Raw genomic sequence first — 20,000 nt, forward strand, 5'->3', positions numbered from 1 at the left:
TGGTAACTCACCTCCGAAGGCCAGGATCATGTGACCGAACGGCGGTCCGCTCTCATCAATGAAGAAAACTCTCTTCATGTAGAGAGACACAAACTGGCCGTAGTAGACCTCATCGAACCTACACACACACACACACACACACACACACACACACACACACACACACACACACACACACACACATACACACACACACACACACACACACACACACACACACACACACACACACACACACACAGCTGAGTGTTAACAGGCTAACCTCCACACAGCGAACACTGAGCTTTCCTCCATGTTGGTTTGGACTCCGGTCAGAATGAGCGTGCTCTGATTTTCAGGGGGCGGAGCCTGAGGAGGCAGCCTCATGATGTCAGACCTCAAGATCAGCTGATTGGCTGTCAGATCTGGGCGCTGGGGTTTTGCCGCGGTGCAAAACGTTTCCTCCCAGCGGTGTGAAACCCGTTCAGGGAGATTCTGCATTTTCATTGGCTGCGTCCAGACGCCTGTCATGCAGAATCGTCTCAGCCAATAAAAACCAGAATAACAAACGTTTTGCAGCAGGATGCTCAGTGGTTCCTTTAAACTTCCTGTTTGCAGTGTTTTGGGGCGGCTGAGCGCGCCCCGGGTCGCAGGTTGATGATGTCACCACATGCGCCGCGGCTCCAGACAGAAGGAAGCTGGACTGTCTGCTAACAGGAGGCAGGGAGAGCCGTGATGTGTTCACATGTCTGCCTGCAGGCTGGGAAAGTCTGACACCAGCTGCTGCCAACTGTGTTTGACTGGAAACTAAAGAGAGTGAAAGTCTCATTTTGATTGGTCGACCTTTTTTGTTTCCTCCGCCCCCTTTTGTCTGAAATGAGAAGAGAAGCTCAGCAGAGTCTGGTCCGCTACACTAAAACCACCGAGGAAGACGTGAACACAGTGTTAACCTGACAGCTTTTACACTCACACACACACACACACACACACACACACACACACACACTCACACACACACACTCACACCACAGCGTTGGGGTAGCCCAGCTGGCTCAGCCGGGTCCAGCAGGCCAGCAGGGTGAGCAGCAGCAGGACCAGGTCCACCTGCGCTGTCACCAGCAGGGGGAGCTGCAGCATCCTGGCTCCCAGGTCCCAGGTCCCAGGCTCCCAGGTCCCAGACTCCCAGGTCCCAGACTCCCAGGTCCCAGGTCCCAGGCTCCCAGGTCCCAGACTCCCAGGTCCCAGACTCCCAGGTCCCAGGTCCCAGGCTCCCAGGCTGATCTGAGGACAGACAAGAGATCCCTGTTCAGCTGGAGGTGACTGGTCTCACAGACTCTGGTCTCACAGACTCTGGTCTCACAGACACTGGTCTCTCTCTGGTCTCTCTCTGCCCTCGGATGACTGGACTTGTAATAAAACTGGATCAGGAACACGCTGCTAAAGCGTTATCATGAACCTCTGAGGAGGAATTCTATGTTAGACATGAAGCTGCTCAGAAAATAAGAAACAGAAGAAACAGATTTCCTCCTGTCCGCCCCGAGCATGAAGAACACTTCAAGATCATTCATGAAATTTACTCCTGCAGTCAATTTCTGAGATTAAAATCTAATACAGACTGTAATTCTTGTCAGTTCTGTAACACAGATGTAGAGACAACAGATCATTTATTCTTGCACTGTAATATTTCTCATGATCTTTGGTCTAATTTGAACATGTGGATTAAATCTAGTATTGATGTTCTACCACCATTTCTATTAGAAAATGTCAAATTTGGAATGTTTATTGATGACTAATTGAACTATGTTGGCAAAATATTTTATACACAAATGTAAATATTGCAAAACACAAACCTGTTTATCAGCCTTTAAAACGAATTAGCAGCATTTTCCAAATCTCTAATATGTATGAAAAGCATGAAGGCCCAGAAACTACACTCTCATTCTCTTTCATTTATTATTTCATTTATTCACTGTTATTTGTGTATTTTGAAGGGAGTTTATTTATTTAGAAGGAACTGTCATTGCCAATTTGTTGTATATCTGAAGACTCAAAAAATAAAATTAAAAGTGAGAATAGTTTAGTGTGGAAGCCTCTCAGGTCCTGTACAGCAGGTCAGGGGGGATTCATTACCAGTTCATATTGTTCAAGACAATACTGAAGATCGGTTCAAAATTGTGTTAAAACAGCATCTCCAAATACTTCAGAAATCATAACTGAATTGTGTGTGAGCAAACTAGGAAAAAATGGTGTAAGAAATAAAATGTATTCCTGGTGAAAGTAGAAATCCCCTTGGCAGAGAATGAGAAATGTATTTTAATATCTTATTTTCTGGGCATTACATGTGTGAAAGCGCAGGATGGATAAATATATAATTAAAGAAGATCATTCAGACAATGATTTACAAGTTTGCTATTAATTCTTGAGGAACTGTGATTGATTTATAATTTTGGTGTTTGGCTTAATGTCTGTTGAAAGGATGACAATATTGTTTCTCTTCTGTATGTACTTGATTGTTAATTCAATTAGCTGAGCTGTTGTGTTGGTTGTGTGTATGTGGTTATAGTGTGTATAAGTGTGTGTGTGTGTGTGTATAAGTGTGTGTGTGAGTGTGTGTGTGAGTGTGTGTGTGTGTGTGTGAGTGTGTGTGAGTGTGTGTGTGAGTGTGTGTGTGAGTGTGTGAGTGTGTGTGAGTGTGTGTGAGTGTGTGTGTGGTGGACCCCAGGAAGAAGAGCCACTGCTTATGCTGGAGCTGATGGGATCCTGATAAAGACATACAGAGTGTTTCTGTGGTTTAACAGACTCTCTGCTGAGTCCGGCTGTTACCGGCAGGAAGTCTGTGACTGAAACTTTTAAATGTATTAAAAGAAGAAGAAGATTGTCTCAATAAAAACAGTTCAGTCAGATTAAAGCTTCAAACAGCGGCCCCGTCAGTCTGGACTCCTCTGAACTAGCTAACGTTAGCACCGGTCACCTGTTAGCAGCTAGCCCGGTTAGCTTGTCAGTGCTAAAGCTAAAGCTAAAGCTAAAGCTCCAGTTTACCTGTCAGGCTGTCCGCTGGTTTACCGTTAACTCTTCATCCTGCCGGTACACCGGCTGCTCTAGCTCTCCGGTTAGCCTCTCGCTCTCCGGTTTGTTTTTTAGCAGCGGTCGATGTTTCCGGGATGATTACTACTGCCTGTTACCATGGAAACACCAACCTCTGCTCCGGCGCAGGCGCAGGCGCAAACTCAGACGGACAAAATGGCGGTTCTCTCACCATTATCCTTTTCAATGAATGACATACCCACACACACACACACACACACACACACACACACACACATACATACAGTACACACACACACACATACAGTATACATGATGTGATAGTGAATTAGTGAGTTATTAAAGTGTTTTATTAAAGGAGGCTGGTAGACAGAACGTGCAGACTGAGGCGGACTCAGACCCGCGTCACGCTCAGCACAGTCCGCTGCTGGATCTACTGCAGCAGCTTCAGCTACTGGTGAAGAGACACAGAGATCATGTGACACTTCATTACCCCCCCCCCCACACACACACACACACACACACACACATCACCCTGGATTCATCATCATGGAGGACAGTCTGTAGCTCAGTCACACGTCAGAACAGTAGAAGGCACAGCTTTCAGCACACTGTGTGTGTGTGTGTGTGTGAGTGTGTGTGTGTGTGTGTGTGTGTGTGTGTGTGTGTGTGTGTGTGTGTGTGTGAGAGTGTGTTATACTGACAGATGTGGTATTCTGTGTATTCTCCATCAGTCTAGCAGAAGGCACAGACTAGACTAAATTAGACTACAATAGAATAATCATCCGAAACTCAGACTATCCCGTAGCTCCTCCCCCAGGCTGCTCCCCCAACCAATCAGAGAACAGGAGCTGAGTTGACAGACAGGTCACAGCAGGTCATCAGTGATATTTATTGGAATATTGCTGTTAGTATAATGTACAGTTGTGAGGTCGGCTGCAGGTTAGCTCAGGTTAGCACCCGGCTAGCTCAGGTTAGCACCCGGCTAGCTCAGGTTAGCACCCGGCTAGCTCAGGTTAGCACTAGGGTACTGACAGGTTGCTAACTCTAGTCCAGGTTAGCATTAGGCTAGTCCAGGTAAGCGCAATTTAGCATACAGTTAGCCACGATTAGTCCACTTTGTCAACAGGTTTGAACAAGGCTAGCACCAGGCTAGTCTAGTTAGTTCACTTTAGGTTGCACCAAGCTAGCCCAGATTATTCCAAACAGGTAAAAGTAGGCGGAGTCAGCAGCACCAGGCTAGTTCAGGTTAGCACCAGGTATATCCAGGTTATTCTAGATTATAACAGGTTAGCATTAGGCTAGCACAGGTTAGCATCATGATAGTCCCGTTTATTGCCCAGTTTACTGTAAGTCACCAAGTTCCGCCTCCTCCTTCCTCTGATTGGCTGCCTTCTGTGAGCCTGGCTGCAGTTTCCTCCTAGCTCATCTCTGATTGGCTCGCGGAGCATTCCGCGGGCGGAGCCTGAGAGAAAGTTCCCATAATGCCTCCTCAGCCAGGTGGTCGCTGAAGTCATTAAAGAACGATATGATGTCATCGTTAGGCTGCAGAGAGTAACGACTGGAGAGACAGACAGACAGAGAGAGAGAGAGACAGACAGAGAGAGAGAGAGACAGACAATGAGAGAGAGAAAGAGACAGACAGACAATGAGAGAGAGAGACAGACAGAGAGAGAGAGAGAGACAGACAGAGAGAGACAGACACAGACAGACAGAGAGAGACAGACAGACAGAGAGAGAGACAGACAGACAGACAGACAGAGAGAGAGAGAGAGACAGACAGAGAGAGAGAGAGAGACAGACACAGACAGACAGACAGAGAGAGAGACAGTTTGTCTTTTTATTATTTTGTAAAGTGTGATTATGAAGACAGACCAAGGAGCCGTTTAACATGATGAAACATCACATGTCTGCACCGCAGCAGCTAGCTGACCTGCTAGTGATAATAATATAATAATGACAACAATAACAACAACAACAACAATAATCATAGTTATAGTAGCTAACTGACACTTGCTGGTAACTCCTCAGAGTGTCCAGGATGTTGAACTGCTGCCAGCGCTTAGAGAAGTTGACCTTTGAACCCTGTGATGTCATCACCAGGTCAGGGTTCCCCAGGTGGACAAAGGTCAGGTCCTGCAGGATCAGACCCCTGGACAGACAGACAGGTTCACACAGACAGACAGGTTGGAGAGAGACAGCTTCTACAGGTAGGGTATATAAGGAAAGGTGTTAGGATAGGTTAAATACAGAATAGTATACTGTATAGAGTAGGGTATTGACCTACAGCTAGGGTATGTACGGAAGGGTATATAGGGTATTAACCTACAGATAGGATATATACCCGGGCTCTTCAACTGGCGGCCCGTGGGCCGGATACGGCCCGCAATTGATTTTTTACTGGCCCTTTGATTAATTCCCATGAACTCAGAGAAAAACTTTTCATCCATTATATTTCATCTGTATGCACTATTGGAGTTTTCCTGCAAATGTCCATTTGTCCCGTCCTGCAGCCAGTAGGAGCAGCTACAGTGACTAAACATCGATAGTGTGCAGGGTCAGAGAAAAAACCCACCTGCCTGCTGTCTCCTGCTGCACAGCGGGCTAGCTTGGGCTAGCTTGGGCTAACTTGGGCTAGCTTGGGCTAACTTGGGCTAGCTTGGGCTAGCTTGGGCTAGCTTGCCAACAATACAATCATCAACAAAATGTCACTTTCTACATTAAAAAAAGACCCAGGCTCAGATTACAGGAGTTTTTCACCAATTTATCCCCGATTCGCCCCTCCTGACAATCGGAGTAGATATCTGGATCTGGATCTGGGTCTTGGTCGGAACCGAAGTTCAGTATTAACCTTCAGGTAGGCTATATTGGGTATTAACCTTTAGGTAGGGTATATAGTGGGGTATATAGGGTATTAACCTACAGGTAGGGTATATAGGGTATTAACGTACAGGTAGGGTATACAGTGGGGTATATAGGGTACTAACCTACGGGTAGGGTATATAGGGTATTAACGTACAGGTAGGGTATACAGTGGGGTATATATAGGATATTAACCTACCGGTAGGGTATACAGTGGGGTATATAGGGTATTAACCTTCAGGTAGGGTATACATTGGAGTATATAGGGCAGTCATCCTCAAAGTCCGGACTCCGGTCCGGATCCGGACCGAACCACAACTGTCTCTGGACTCTGAGCAAATTATACTTTTCATATGTATTATTTGTATTATCTGCGAGACTTCGCCGCAACGCAACGAGTCAAAATTCTCCGCTTTCTCCACTGCAAGCAGCGCTCTGACTGCTCCACTGTCTGTGTGAGGACGTCTACTCTGCTTCGGTTTGGTCCAATCACATTCAGCGTCCCGTCATCTCCATGACAGCGGTGAGTCGCAGACGCGACGTCATACTGTAGAGCCGCACTTTTTTTTCAAACTTTATTTTTTACAAGAGAAGAGAACAAAGACCGGTGTAATCAAGTTGACAGCGCAGCTCGTTTCGTCAGCTGTTAGCTACTAGCCTAGATTTGGAACGTGAATCAATCTAAAATGGCGTTCAAAGGTGGCCAGCCTGCAGTGAGTCTGCATTCTCAACAATGAACACGGTGAAGAACGAGTACCGCAGCCGACTCACCGTGAACACTTGCATCAGTGTCTCTGCCTGGCCATCACACCTTTTGTGCCAAAGTTCAAAGTCTTGGCAGCAGACCAAAGGTGCCGCTTCTCTCATTAAGCAACAGTGTTTGACACAATGTACAATAGTTCTGGACGTATTTGGACTTTGATTCTTAGGATGGTTTGATTCACCTCTGGTGGCTGGGTGTGTGAACCGGGTTTGGGGGATGGGGATAATGGGGAAATGGTGATTTGTAGCTTTAATTTAATTTCATTTTATATGTAATTTTATGTTTTATTTAATTTAATTTTATATATTTTATATAATTTAATTTTATATTATATATATTTTATACTTAATTTTATATTATTAATTTAATAATTTAATTATAATTCGTTAAAAGCTTGACTGACCTTAATAAACGGACTTTTGTCTAATTGAAAATTTTCTTTGTGGACTTTTAAGATTTGTATTTGAGTACCCCTGATATAGGGTATTAACCTACAGGTAGGGTATATAGGGTATTAACCTACAGGTAGGGTATATAGGGTATTAACCTACAGGTAGGGTATACAGTGGGGTATATAGGGTATTAACCTACAGATAGGGTATACAGTGGGGTATATAGGGTATTAACCTACAGGTAGGGTATATAGGGTATTAACCTTCAGGTAGGGTATACAGTGGGGTATATAGGGTATTAACCTACAGGTAGGGTATACAGTGGGGTATATATGGTATTAACCTTCAGGTAGGGTATACAGTGGGGTATATAGGGTATTAACCTACAGATAGGGTATACAGTGGGGTATATAGGGTATTAACCTACAGGTAGGGTATATAGGGTATTAACCTACAGGTAGGGTATACAGTGGGGTATATAGGGTATTAACGTACAGGTAGGGTATACAGTGGGGTATATAGGGTATTAACCTACAGGTAGGGTATATAGGGTATTAACCTACAGGTAGGGTATACAGTGGGGTATATAGGGTATTAACCTACAGGTAGGGTATACAGTGGGGTATATAGGGTATTAACGTACAGGTAGGGTATATAGGGTATTAACCTTCAGGTAGGGTATACAGTGGGGTATATAGGGTATTAACCTACAGGTAGGGTATACAGTGGGGTATATATGGTATTAACCTTCAGGTAGGGTATACAGTGGGGTATATAGGGTATTAACCTACAGATAGGGTATACAGTGGGGTATATAGGGTATTAACCTACAGGTAGGGTATATAGGGTATTAACCTACAGGTAGGGTATACAGTGGGGTATATAGGGTATTAACGTACAGGTAGGGTATACAGTGGGGTATATAGGGTATTAACCTACAGGTAGGGTATATAGGGTATTAACCTACAGGTAGGGTATACAGTGGGGTATATAGGGTATTAACCTACAGGTAGGGTATACAGTGGGGTATATAGGGTATTAACGTACAGGTAGGGTATACAGTGGGGTATATAGGGTATTAACCTACAGATAGGGTATACAGTGGGGTATATAGGGTATTAACGTACAGGTAGGGTATACAGTGGGGTATATAGGGTATTAACCTACAGGTAGGGTATACAGTGGGGTATATAGGGTATTAACGTACAGGTAGGGTATACAGTGGGGTATATAGTGTATTAACCTACAGGTAGGGTATACAGTGGGGTATATAGGGTATTAACCTACAGGTAGGGTATACAGGGAGGTTCCGCTTCAGCCAGAGCTGCTCTGTAGACTCTGAACGATGACGAGCTGTCAATCAAAGAACTGTACTCCTCCAGCGCCTGAGAACACACACACACACACACACACACATACACACACACACACACACACACACACACACACACACACACACACACACACAGAAATGAATAATTAATTCATTGACTGCAGTAATTGTTTATGCAGAACACACTGCACATATTGTATTTAACATTCTATTCATAAACTATAATAATCATGCAGTGATTAATCATTTTTATTCTAACAAAACACATCAGATATAACGCTTCAAAGTATTCATTCAGTATTATCACTGATCAAACACACACACACAGACACACACACACACACACACACACACACACACACACACACACACACACACACACACACACACACACACACACACACACACACACACACACACACACAGACACACACACACACACACACACAGACACACACACACACACACACACACACACACACACACACACACACACACACACACACACACACACAGACACACACACACACACACACACACACACACACACACACACACACCTCAGCGGTGTGTTTCTGCCAGTCCAGCCTGCGGAGGGGGGCGGAGTCCAGCGCTGACAGGATGGACAGGTACGAGTTAAAGTTGTTCAGCTTCCTCAGGTGCTGCACACACACACACACACAGACACACACACACACACACACACACACACACACACATAAAAACTATTAATCACCAACCACAACTATCATCAAACGACATCCAGTGGACTAAAGTGGCAGCATCTTATTTCCAGCTTCCTCTCTCAGTGGAGACTGAGGGTGATGAGTAGAAAACCTGCTTCATGTTTCTGGATTGTATTCAGCAGGAAGAGGAGGAGCCTGTCTACATCATGTGACGCACAGACACGTTAACGGTGTAGCGCCCCCTGAGGCCGATCACTGCAATTTCGCTTCATTCCTGAACTTTCGCCAAATTCCGATCGGTGGCGACTGAGATATTTTTCTGACGGACGGACAGATGGAATAATGAAGGAGACGTTCCTACAGTCTGTGTTTTAAATCCCACTGGCTGCAAACCAGAGGCCGTTCTGCCCCCTGGTGGATCGGAGGTTTATGACCTCAGACCTCAGATGTTTCTGTTGGGTGTAACGGACAGAGAGGTTCACTGCGATCCACCTGATCTCAGTCAGCTTCAGTCCTTCCTCTCCTCCAGAGCGAACAGGGAAACTCAACGAGCTTCGTCTCCACAGCCGAACCTTCCACCGCCATCGGCCGTCAACAGCCAATCAGATTTCAGCGTCCTTCGGTGCGTTTCACTAGTCGTTTCCCCCGGCCCTCCTTCACTTCCCCTCGGGGGAATCCCCTCCTCCATCTTCAGTGTGGTTCCATCACTCTGATCCCTCCAGTGAACTTCCTGATCGACCCTTCAGGGCCGAGCGAGTCAACAACGATGCAGACTTCACAAGCGCATATTTCCCAGGATGCATTGTGACCGTCTGTCAATTCTGGTGCACGAACAGGTGATAAATATAAACGCAAGTAAACAAACAATATTTAGAGCAGTGATTCTCAACCTTTTTCATATGAAGGACCCCTAATTCAGTCTACATTAGAGCCCTGGACCCCCATTTGATGAGATTTTGCCTCTCGGACCCAAATCTTTGAAGAAAATTAGAATATTTTTATTGTCAGATATGATTTGTTCCAGAACTCCATGACTGTCTGTATTGTAGGCAGAGAGATAACAGAGAAACTATGAGCAAAACAATCATTCTTCTACATTCTCTAACTGTGTTCACTTCTTGTAAATTAAATAATGCTGAAGTTTAACAATTCATCAATTTGCCCCCTGGAACCACCTCAAGGACCCCCGGTGGTCCACGGACCCCACGTTGAGAACCACTGATTTAGAGGATTTAGACATATTTATGAAATGAACTCATAGGCAATATTTCATTACTCATTGTTCTGTGTAATTTTTATTATTTATTCTTATTATTAATTATTAGGCCTGCTTAAGGGCAAGCATGTTCCGTGTCAAATACTCTGCTCCCCCTCGGACCCCCCCACCCCTACTCTGACCCCGCCCCCTGCTCTGACCCCGCCCTCCTACTCTGACCCCACCCCCTGCTCTGACCCCACCCCCCTACTCTGACCCCACCCCTCTGCTCTGACCCCGCCCCCCTGCTCTGCAAGTGGCCACTCGTGTTACGTATGGTGCTACGTGTTACCAAGTGCTGAGGGGAAGAGGAGGAGGTTCAGATGACTGATGAAACTCAGCTCTCGTTTCCTTACTGATGTGATTTATTTTCATGAACAACAGTCAAAATGGAGGAGGAGTTGATTCCAGCCGCTCAAAGCTTCAGTTCTCCACAACTTTTATTAGAAAGACGACAGGAAGAAACGAGGAATCGTTGGTCGATCTGAAGTTTCATTGAGGTTTTGATCTTTATTTTACATAATTAGCACTTTACTCGCTAGCTGTTATGAGAGTCAACAACACAGCAGCAAAAATCCATGATCTGTCCGTTCAAAAGTTTGTATCTGCAGACCGGAGCCTCTGGCCCCGCCCACAACCTGTCAGGACTGAGACACATCAATCAAGTGTGTGTGTGTGTGTGTGTGTGTGTGTGTGTGTGTGTGTGTGTTTACCTTCATGACCTTAAGGAACTTCAGCAGTAGTTTCTCTCTGTCCTGAGGTTTGTCCTGGAGGATGATGACAGAACGCACCCTGACACACACACACACACACACACACACACACACACACACACACACACACACACACAGCAGAGGTCAGGGGTCAGCTGGCAGCAGTGTGTGTGTGTGCAGCAGCAGGTGAGAGGTGTTTTACCAGAAGGAGACGCTGTTGAAGTGCTGAGTGAACTCTGTCAGGTTCGGACTCTTCTCCTCATTCTGCTCCTTCGACCACAGCAAGACCTCCGGCAGCTAGACAGGTGAGAGACAGACAGGTGAGACAGACAGGTGAGACAGACAGGTGAGAGACAGACAGGTAAGAGACAGACAGGTGAGAGAGACAGGTGACAAACAGGGGAGAGACAGACAGGTCGTACCTCTATCTTATAGAAAAGCTCTGAGTCCAGCAGAGTCAACTGCTCTGCTACATCCTGACTCCTGAAGTCCAGAAGAGTTCCAGGTCTGAAGGAGAGGAGAGGAGAGGAGAGGAGGAGTGGAAAGGAGAGGAGGAGAGGAGAGGAGAGGAGAGGAGAGGAGAGGAGAGGAGAGGAGAGGAGAGGAGAGGAGGAGGAGAGGAGAGGAGAGGAGAGGAGAGGAGAGGAGAGGTGGGGAGAGGAGAGGAGAGGAGAGGAGGGGAGGAGAGGTGGGGAGAGGAGAGGAGAGGAGAGGGGAGGAGAGGAGAGATGGGGAGGAGAGGACAGGAGAGGAGAGGAGAGGAGAGGAGAGGTGGGGAGGAGAGGAGAGGAGAGGAGAGGTGGGGAGGAGAGGAGAAAGCATTTCTGAGTGCTGCTCAGTCAGAATAGAATGGCTACTAAATGCAAAAAATGGCTGCTAAATATAAAAATGGCAGCAGAATATACAAATGGCTGCTCAGATGAATCTATAAAATATCTTCAGGCTCTGGGTGGATTCCTCCTGTATGAAGGTCGGAGGTCAGAGGTCAGAGGTCAGAGGTTACCTGGCGGCCACGCCCCTGGCAGACAGGGGGCGGAGCGACAGAGGACAGCCAATCTGCTTCCGCCTCTGCTCCAGCTTTGATAGGATGTTGGAGCGCAGGAGGCGGGCCAATCCCAGCTCTCCACCATTCAGCAGGCTGAACACCAAGTCCATCAGCAGAACCTGCAAATCAGAATCCAGCTCTATCGAACTGCACACACACACACACACACACACACACACACATACACACACACACACACATAAAATGTTATCTTTGAACAACTCTCTATTTCACTTTTTATACAATATCTATTAACTGTGTGTGTGTGTGTGTGTGTGTGTGTGTGTGTGTGTGTGTGTGTGTGTGTGTCTCACCACAGCTCGTCCACCACTCTGACCAGCAGGTAGAAAGTCTTCTTAGTCTTCTCTGCAGCTTCCAGGCGTCTGAACGTGCGGCGCGTTAAAGATCCAACTCAGACATCAGACTGTTCATCTGACTGAAACATTAGAGCCGATTCACTTTAAAGGATATCTGTACTGCAGCTTGCTGATGACATCATGAGGGCTGACGAAGCTTCTGTAGGTGGAGAGGAAGGCTTCACGGTACAGAATCTGCTCTGCACACACACACACACACACACACACACACACACACACACACAGTCAGGGTGGAGCCTCAGCCTCACAGTGTTTTTGTCATGTGATGTTTTGCTTCCTTACCACCGCTTTCAATCTCTATGGCGTAGACCAATAGGATGTCAGGAGACGCTGCCTTCACCTCTGGCCCCTCCTCCTCCTGGGTCAGGGGTCAGACAGAGGTCAGGGGTCAGACAGAGGTCAGGGGTCAGACAGAGGTCAGGGGTTAGGTTTACAGAGACTTATTTAGGTTAAAGGTTCTAAATGACATTCGTTTTAATACGGACTGCGGAAAAATCTCAGTTCTAGTTTTATTGGACCTTAATGCTGCGTTTAATACAGTAGACCAAAGCTGAGGTGAGAAATGAGTTCCCTCGCTCCCTAGCTGAGAAGCTGAAGGAGACTGAACCAGGTCTGAGCTCAGAGGATCCCATGGACCAGAAGTGGGCCTCGATTAGCTCCTCACTTTATGAGGCAGCAGCTCAAACCATTGGCTACAGAGGCAAAAAGCATCAAGACTGGTTTGACGACAACTCAGACACGAGCAAGAACTTGCTGGACAACATGCACAAAGTGCACAGGGCAACCTTAAATAAACCTTAAATAAGCCCTCATCCAACTCAATTAGGCAGCAGTGGCAGGTAGCTCGCAGGGAAGTTCAAAAGACTGTGCTGACCCTGCAACATGAATGGTGGACAAGTAAAGCTCATGAGATGTATGCAGACAAAAATGACATGCACAATTTCTACAACTCTGTAAAAAACATCTATGGCCCAAAAAACTGCTCTGTCACCCCCTGAAAACAGCAGAGGGTCTCACACTTTTGAAGGACCAAAACCGGATCCTGTTGAGGTGGGCTGAGCACTTTGATGCCCTACTCAACCAACACTCTCCTGCAGACCACACCATGCTGGAAGAACTGCCTGAACGCCCCCCATACATGACCTCAGCCAGCCGCCAACCTTCATGGAGGTTCTAGCAGCTGTCCGTGCTTTAAAGAACAACAAGTCCCCTGGCACTGACAGCATCCCTGCAGAACTACTGAAGCAGGGAGGGTACCTCTGCACAAGAACTCTCCATCAGTACATTACCAAGGCCTGGACAGATGAGAACATACCCCAACAGTGAAGGGACGCCAACATCGTCGCCGTTTCCAAAAATAAGGGTGACAAGTCCATTTGCGATAACAGTAGGGGAATATCACTCCTTATCACTCCCTGTTGCTGGCAAGGTCCTGGCCAAGGTGATGCTACAGAGGCTGATCAATGACATCACAGAGTCACAGTGCGGGTTTAGGAAGAACAGGAGTACGGTCGACATGATCTTTACAGCACGGCAACTTCAGGAAAAGTGCCGGGAACAACATCAGGACCTCTTCATGGCCTTTATCGACCTCTCTGAGGCCTCTGACACTGTCAACAGGGAGCTCCTGTGGAGTCTGCTTGTCAGGTTTGGCTGCCCAGTCAAATTTGTCAGCATCCTCTGCCAATTCCATGATGGGACGACGGCTCGTGTGACCATTGGAGGACAAGAGTGTCTTTCCCTGTACACAGAGGGGTAAGACAGGGGTGTGTCCTGGCACCTGTACTCTTCAATATCTTCCTCCTATGTGTCACCCAGCTTCTCCATAAGGAGCTTGAGGACAGCAGCGGCGTTGCAGTGGACTTCAGACTGGATGGAAACCTCTTCAACATCAGGAGGCTCCAAGCAACCACCAAACTGTCCAGAAAGCGGCTCCTGGAGCTGCAGTACGCAGATGACTGTGCTCTTGTGGCTCACTCCCCACAGGACCTTCAGTCCATCCTTGCTGTGGTTCTCAGGGCCTACAGCAGGATGGGGCTGTCTGTCAACACCACCAAGACAGAAGTGGTCTGCCAATGGAGTTCCAGTACCCCAAGCACATTGCCCATCTTCACCATCGACCACAAACAACTGACAATAGCTCCGTCCTTCAAATATCTGGGCAGTATCCTTTGTGAGGACCGCAGCATTGACCACAAAATTCAAAACTCCGGCGCTGGGTCTTTCAGAAGAAGAATCTCCACCTGCACACCAAGGTTGCGTCTACGAGGCTGTCTGCATCACCCTCCTCTACAGCTGTGAAGCCCGGGTCACCTACAGCCGTCACATCAAGTCCCTGGAGCGTTTCCATATGGGATACCTACAGCGCATCCTGGGGCTCACCTGGCGTGATCGTGTCCCTCATACTGAAATACTTGCAAAGACCAACTGCAGAAAGTATCGAGGCCACGATCACCCAGCACCAATTACGCTGGCTTGGACATGTGATCCGGATGCCCCAAGACCGTCTGCCCCGCAGAGCGCTGTATGGCCAGTTACGCCATGGCCAGCGCTCGGCAGGAGGGCAGAAGAAGAGGTACAAGGACCAGATGAAGACTTCACTGAGGAAGTGCAGAGGACTGCCAGAAGACAGCAACAGAGATTCAGGAGGAACACACCTATGGCTGCCAGTACTATCACCTCCACTACAACTGACACATGCCCCACCTGCAATAAAATATGTAGTTCCAGGATTGGACTCTTCAGCCATCAAAGGACCCACCGTTAAAGGACATAAGTGGACGTCATCATCGGGTTCGATGGACAACCATCAGCAAGCAAGACCACGACATACTGGCAGGCAGACTGGAAAAATGGGTAGGGCTGTCTGACACAGTCCTAAACTGGTTTAACTGGTTATCTTACTTACAAGAAAGAGACTATTTTGTATCTATTGGTAACTGCGTATCTGAGTGAACAAAAACGGCCTGTGGAGTTCCCCAAGGTTCGATCCTCGGGCCTCTTCTGTTCAATCTCTACATGCTGCCACTAGCTCAAATTATGCAAAACAACAGTATTTCCTATCATAATTACGCAGACGACACTCACATCTACATAGCTTTATCAACAGATGACTATGGCCCAATAGACTCACTAAATGTGCACTGAACAAATCACTGACTGGATGTGCCACAATTTTCTGCAACTAAATAAAGATAAAACTGAAATAAATGTTTTTGGTGCCAAAGAGGAGAGACTTCACTGCTCACCCTGAATCCCTCTCACTGGAGACTAAAAACCAAGTCAGACATCTTGGTGTAGTCATGGACTCTGACCTAAACTTCAACAGCCACATCAAGACAATTACAAAATCTGCCTACTATCACCTTAAAAATATTGCAAGAATTAAAGAATTAATGTCCAAGCAGGACCTTGAAAAACTTGTTCATGCATTTCTTTTTAGTAGGCTTGACTGCTGTAACAGAGTCTTTACAGGTCTCTCTAAAAAAGCTCTTAGACAGCTGCAGCTCATCCAGAATGCTGCTGCCAGGTTCAGACCAGGACTAAGAACATGGACCACATCACTCCAGTGCTGAGATCACTGCATTGGCTTCCTGTGTGCCAAAGAATTGAGTTTAAAATTCTGTTGCATTTTTATAAAGCACTAAATGGTTTAGGACCAAAATACATTTCTGATCTCCTTCAATGTTATAAACCCTTCAGACCCCTCAGGTCTTCAGGTGCTGGTCTGCTTACTGTTCCAGGGTCAGAAGAAAGCATGGAGAAGCAGCTTTTAGACTTTATGCTCCTCAGGCCTGGAACAAACTTCCAGAACATCTGAGCTCTGCCTCCACTTTACAATCTTTTAAATCAGGGCTTAAAACTTTTCTGTTCGCCAGGGCTTTTTAAGAAATCTAGGGCAACACTCATCTGCACTATAATATTTATTTATTTTTATCTTTTCTTTTAAATGTGATTTTTATGCACTTTCACTTTCGTCATCTTTTTAATCTTCTTGCACTGTCTTTTTATCTATGTCTTTATTTTATTTTATTTATGTAAAGCACTTTGAATTGTCGTGTATGAAATGTGCTACATAAATAAACTTGCCTTGCCTTGCCTTGCCTAAATGTTAAAGGTCACCGCTGTACTCTGTCTTCATGGTGACTCTGTTCAGGATCTCCTTCTGGTTGGTCAGTAAACAACCTCCTCCTCCTCCTCCTCCTCATGTTCCTCCTCTTTCCGCACCTCCCTGCTCTTCCTGCCACACTCCGCCTCCTGCTGGTGGCTGGGGGAACTGCAGCCACAGCGGAGCAGAAACATCGTTTGCAGGACGGCTGTGTTGGCGTTCCAGAAAGGATACACAGGATACGCCGGACAGCTTTTTGTGCAAGTCCTCAAAAATTAAAGCTACGCGTCTGCAAGGTGCAACACACACACACACACACACACACACACACACACACACGCACACATACACACACACACACATACACACACACATACAGGCAGGACCCACAGTGTCCCGCCCAGAGAAGCTGAACTCGTCTTCCATCGTCTCTCGTCTGATTCTGCTGCACAGCGACAGATTTGTGTGGCAGAATAGCAGGTGAGAATCTGCCAGGTGTTTAGAGGATGGACTGTGTGTGTGTGTGTGTGTGTGTGTGTGTGTGTGTGTGTGTGTGTGTGTGTGTGTGTGTGTGTGTGTGTGTGTGTGTGTGTCTCACCAGTCTTTGGTCTCTTGCTCTCTGTCCGCTCCATCGTCTCCTGCAGAATCCTGATGACAACAAAAACAACAAGCAATCACCTTCACCATCATCATCATTTTCGTCAAGGCGACCATAAACATTTACTCTATTTTAACAGTTTTTCCTGTTCTTTGAGCCATCTCTGCATTGCTATTGATCTCTCCTTTATCTCTCATTTTTATGCTTTATTGGTAAAAAAAATAAATAAATCAAACTTAACCAACAACAAACGGTTATCTCTGCTGATCTCAGTCAACACTCTGTCTGTCAGCAGACAGTGTTTTGCTCCTCAAAAGTTTACTGTGGCCAAGCTTCTGTTTATCAGTTCTGACATGTTCAATAAGAAAGATTCATCGTTATCAATGTTTCAGGAACCACACACTGTATTGGTGTTAATGATAAACTGGTGAGGTAGTGAGGAGAAAGAAAGAAAGAAAAAGAAAGAAAGAAAGAAGGAAAGAAATGAAGAAACTCACTGTGTTGTTGTTCTGGGAAGAGAGAGAGAGACAGAGAGAGAGAGAGACCTGCAGGGAGAAGAGGAGAGAGGAGAGGAGAGGAGGGGAGGAGATGAGAGGAGGAGATTAGAGGAGAGGAGGAGAGGAGAGGGGGAGAGGAGAAGAGGAGAGGAGAGGAGGAGAGAGGAAGAAGAGGAGAGGAGAGAGGAGAAGAGGAGAGGAGAGGAGGAGAGGAGAGAGGAGGAGGAGAGGAGAGGAGAGGAGAGGAGAGGAGAGAGGAGAAGAGGAGAGGAGAGAGGAGGAGGAGAGGAGAGGAGAGGAGGAGAAATTGAAAGTTTTGAAACTATAAATGGGCAGAATAAGAAAATGACAGCAGGAAAATAACAGTTTAGTAAAGCAGCGGGATCAGATCTGTATGAAGAGAGAACAGAGAAACCTTCCTCTAACATTTTAATTCTTGCCTTAAATTCAGATCATTTGATCTGAATTTAATCTTCCCAGGAGGAGTAGCTGTTACTTTGGTAACAACTAACGGGGATCCAAATAAACAATAAACAATTTCAAGGCTTTTTCAGATTCCCTGACTGCCTGGTGAAGCCTGCTGTGTTTTCTGTCTCACCTGCTGTCTCTTCTTAGGAGGCAGAGCCGGCACAGGAGGCAGCTCAGACAGGGAGTGTGTGTCCAGGTGTGTGTCCAGGTGTGTGTCCAGGTGTGTGTCCAGGTGTGTCTCCAGGTGTGTCTCCAGGTGTGTGTCCAGGTGTGTCTCCAGGTGTGTGTCCAGCTGTGTCTCCAGGTGTGTGTCCAGCTGTGTCTCCAGGTGTGTGTCCAGGTGTGTGTCCAGCTGTGTCTCCAGGTGTGTGTCCAGGTGTGTGTCCAGGTGTGTGTCCAGGTGTGTGTCCAGGTGTGTGTCCAGGTGTGTGTGTGTGAGCTGGTAGGCCGTCTCCAGCTCCCGCTGCCTGTTGGTGTAGCGCTGGCTGAGGGCCGAAGGTCGCTGGTAGAAGACGCCCGCCGACGGAGCGCTGTAGGACGACAAGAACTGGAGGTACTGGTGGACTGGACAGACAGACAGGCAGGCAGACAGACAGACAGACAGACAGACAGACAGACAGACAGATAGTTCAGAATGGTCAGAATGGTCAAAGTCAAACTCACAGATGGTTTGCAAATTATTTAATAACTGATTGGTGCAAAAAATAAAGCAAAACTGATGGTAAAAATGGTCAAACTCTCTACCCATCTTTCCCACACAGAACCATCATGTTCTCTCTTCCTCTGTTCTCTCTCTGTTCTCTGGATGTTGAACACCTCACTTCTTATTGTCGGATGAGGAGCTGCTGTGTTTCTCCTGCCTGTTATTGTTTCATATTAAAGTGGAGACAGACTTTCCCCCCGTTGTCCCCCCTAGTGTTTCCAACTGGTATTGTTGTTGTTTGCGCCGCTTTCACAAAGACAACCGGATCTCTTTCTGTTAGAGTCTAGCTCTGTGCAACAGAACAAACCATCTGTCTGCTTATCAACTCTTTGATCAAAACACAATATAGTAACTTTCACCACTGCTCATTTTAGAAAGGCCACTGCAAGGAAAACCTGTTCTTTGTTTAGATTATCAAACGGGCACTGGATCATTTGTTTGTTTCTGGCTGCTAGCGTTAGCATTAGCTAGCGTAGCTAGCGTTAGCAACATGGCTAACTTTGCTAACGCTAGCTACGCTAAACATAGATGTTTGTTTCTGACTGGTCCAGGCTTCCTTGTAGCTCCTGGTTCATTTTCTGGCTGCTAGCGGTAGCGTTAGCAACATGGCTAACGCTACCGCTAGCAGCCTGGCTACTGTCCAAAGCAAGAAACAACCGTAGCTACCGATAGCTACCGGGGAAAACTATCCTATTCCTCTTTTGGTTGTGCAATGGATGACTCACTTCCTTTGTGCCGTAAATGGAGCCTTCATTCTCCTGGAGATCGAACCCGGTGGCAGACAGAGCTGCATAGTGAAAGCGAGGCTTATAGGAACCAATCTAAACACTGTTGGTGTCTTTATTCTATAGACATTACACTGTGCATCAACATTTACTTCATAATGATAAGTTAAAGCAAAAAAGTTGTCTAGGGAGTTTCACTGATGGTGAGGAGGGAAATTACAGAATATCGACTCCGGCTCGTCACATATGACCGACACGGAAAAGGTCTGGAAGATTTCTGGGTGAAGCTGCATGTGGGAAAGTGGCTTTTCTCTCTCTCTGTCTCACAATTATAACTAAATGTGCTTTATTGGCATGATAGTTTAAAAACAAACAATATTTCTAAAGCATGTGACAAGAAATGATTCATCAATTAAGCAACATTTCAGAAAATCACTTAACTTTTATGTTT

The 20,000-nt window shown here is 46.4% G+C and overlaps 2 protein-coding genes across 2 annotated transcripts in view; both read right to left on the minus strand.

Moving 5' to 3' along the window:
• Positions 1–1,148, minus strand: part of pomt1 (protein-O-mannosyltransferase 1) — a 15,490-nt gene extending 14,342 nt beyond the window's left edge. Inside the window, 2 exon segments of the mRNA XM_071544453.1 lie at positions 12–118; positions 1,004–1,148. Coding sequence (XP_071400554.1) covers positions 12–118; positions 1,004–1,116 — 220 coding nt within the window. The 5' untranslated portion in view covers positions 1,117–1,148.
• A 2,502-nt stretch (positions 1,149–3,650) lies between these two features.
• The window catches only part of LOC139665445 (rap guanine nucleotide exchange factor 1-like), a gene marked incomplete at its 5' end in the record, with an annotated part of 21,287 nt that continues 4,937 nt past the window's right edge, over positions 3,651–20,000 (minus strand). Inside the window, 14 exon segments of the mRNA XM_071544454.1 lie at positions 3,651–4,585; positions 5,036–5,176; positions 8,329–8,426; positions 8,935–9,036; positions 11,029–11,107; positions 11,231–11,325; positions 11,451–11,535; positions 12,032–12,220; positions 12,388–12,456; positions 12,533–12,629; positions 12,733–12,808; positions 16,678–16,726; positions 17,157–17,206; positions 18,252–18,685. Coding sequence (XP_071400555.1) covers positions 4,450–4,585; positions 5,036–5,176; positions 8,329–8,426; positions 8,935–9,036; positions 11,029–11,107; positions 11,231–11,325; positions 11,451–11,535; positions 12,032–12,220; positions 12,388–12,456; positions 12,533–12,629; positions 12,733–12,808; positions 16,678–16,726; positions 17,157–17,206; positions 18,252–18,685 — 1,700 coding nt within the window.

This window comes from Centroberyx affinis, unplaced genomic scaffold (genome assembly GCF_046629955.1).
Source record: "Centroberyx affinis isolate AG114_WGS23_722 - 3 ecotype Tasmania unplaced genomic scaffold, CSIRO-AGI_Caff_v1 ptg004585l_1, whole genome shotgun sequence".
Classification (NCBI taxonomy): Eukaryota; Metazoa; Chordata; class Actinopteri; order Beryciformes; family Berycidae; genus Centroberyx; species Centroberyx affinis.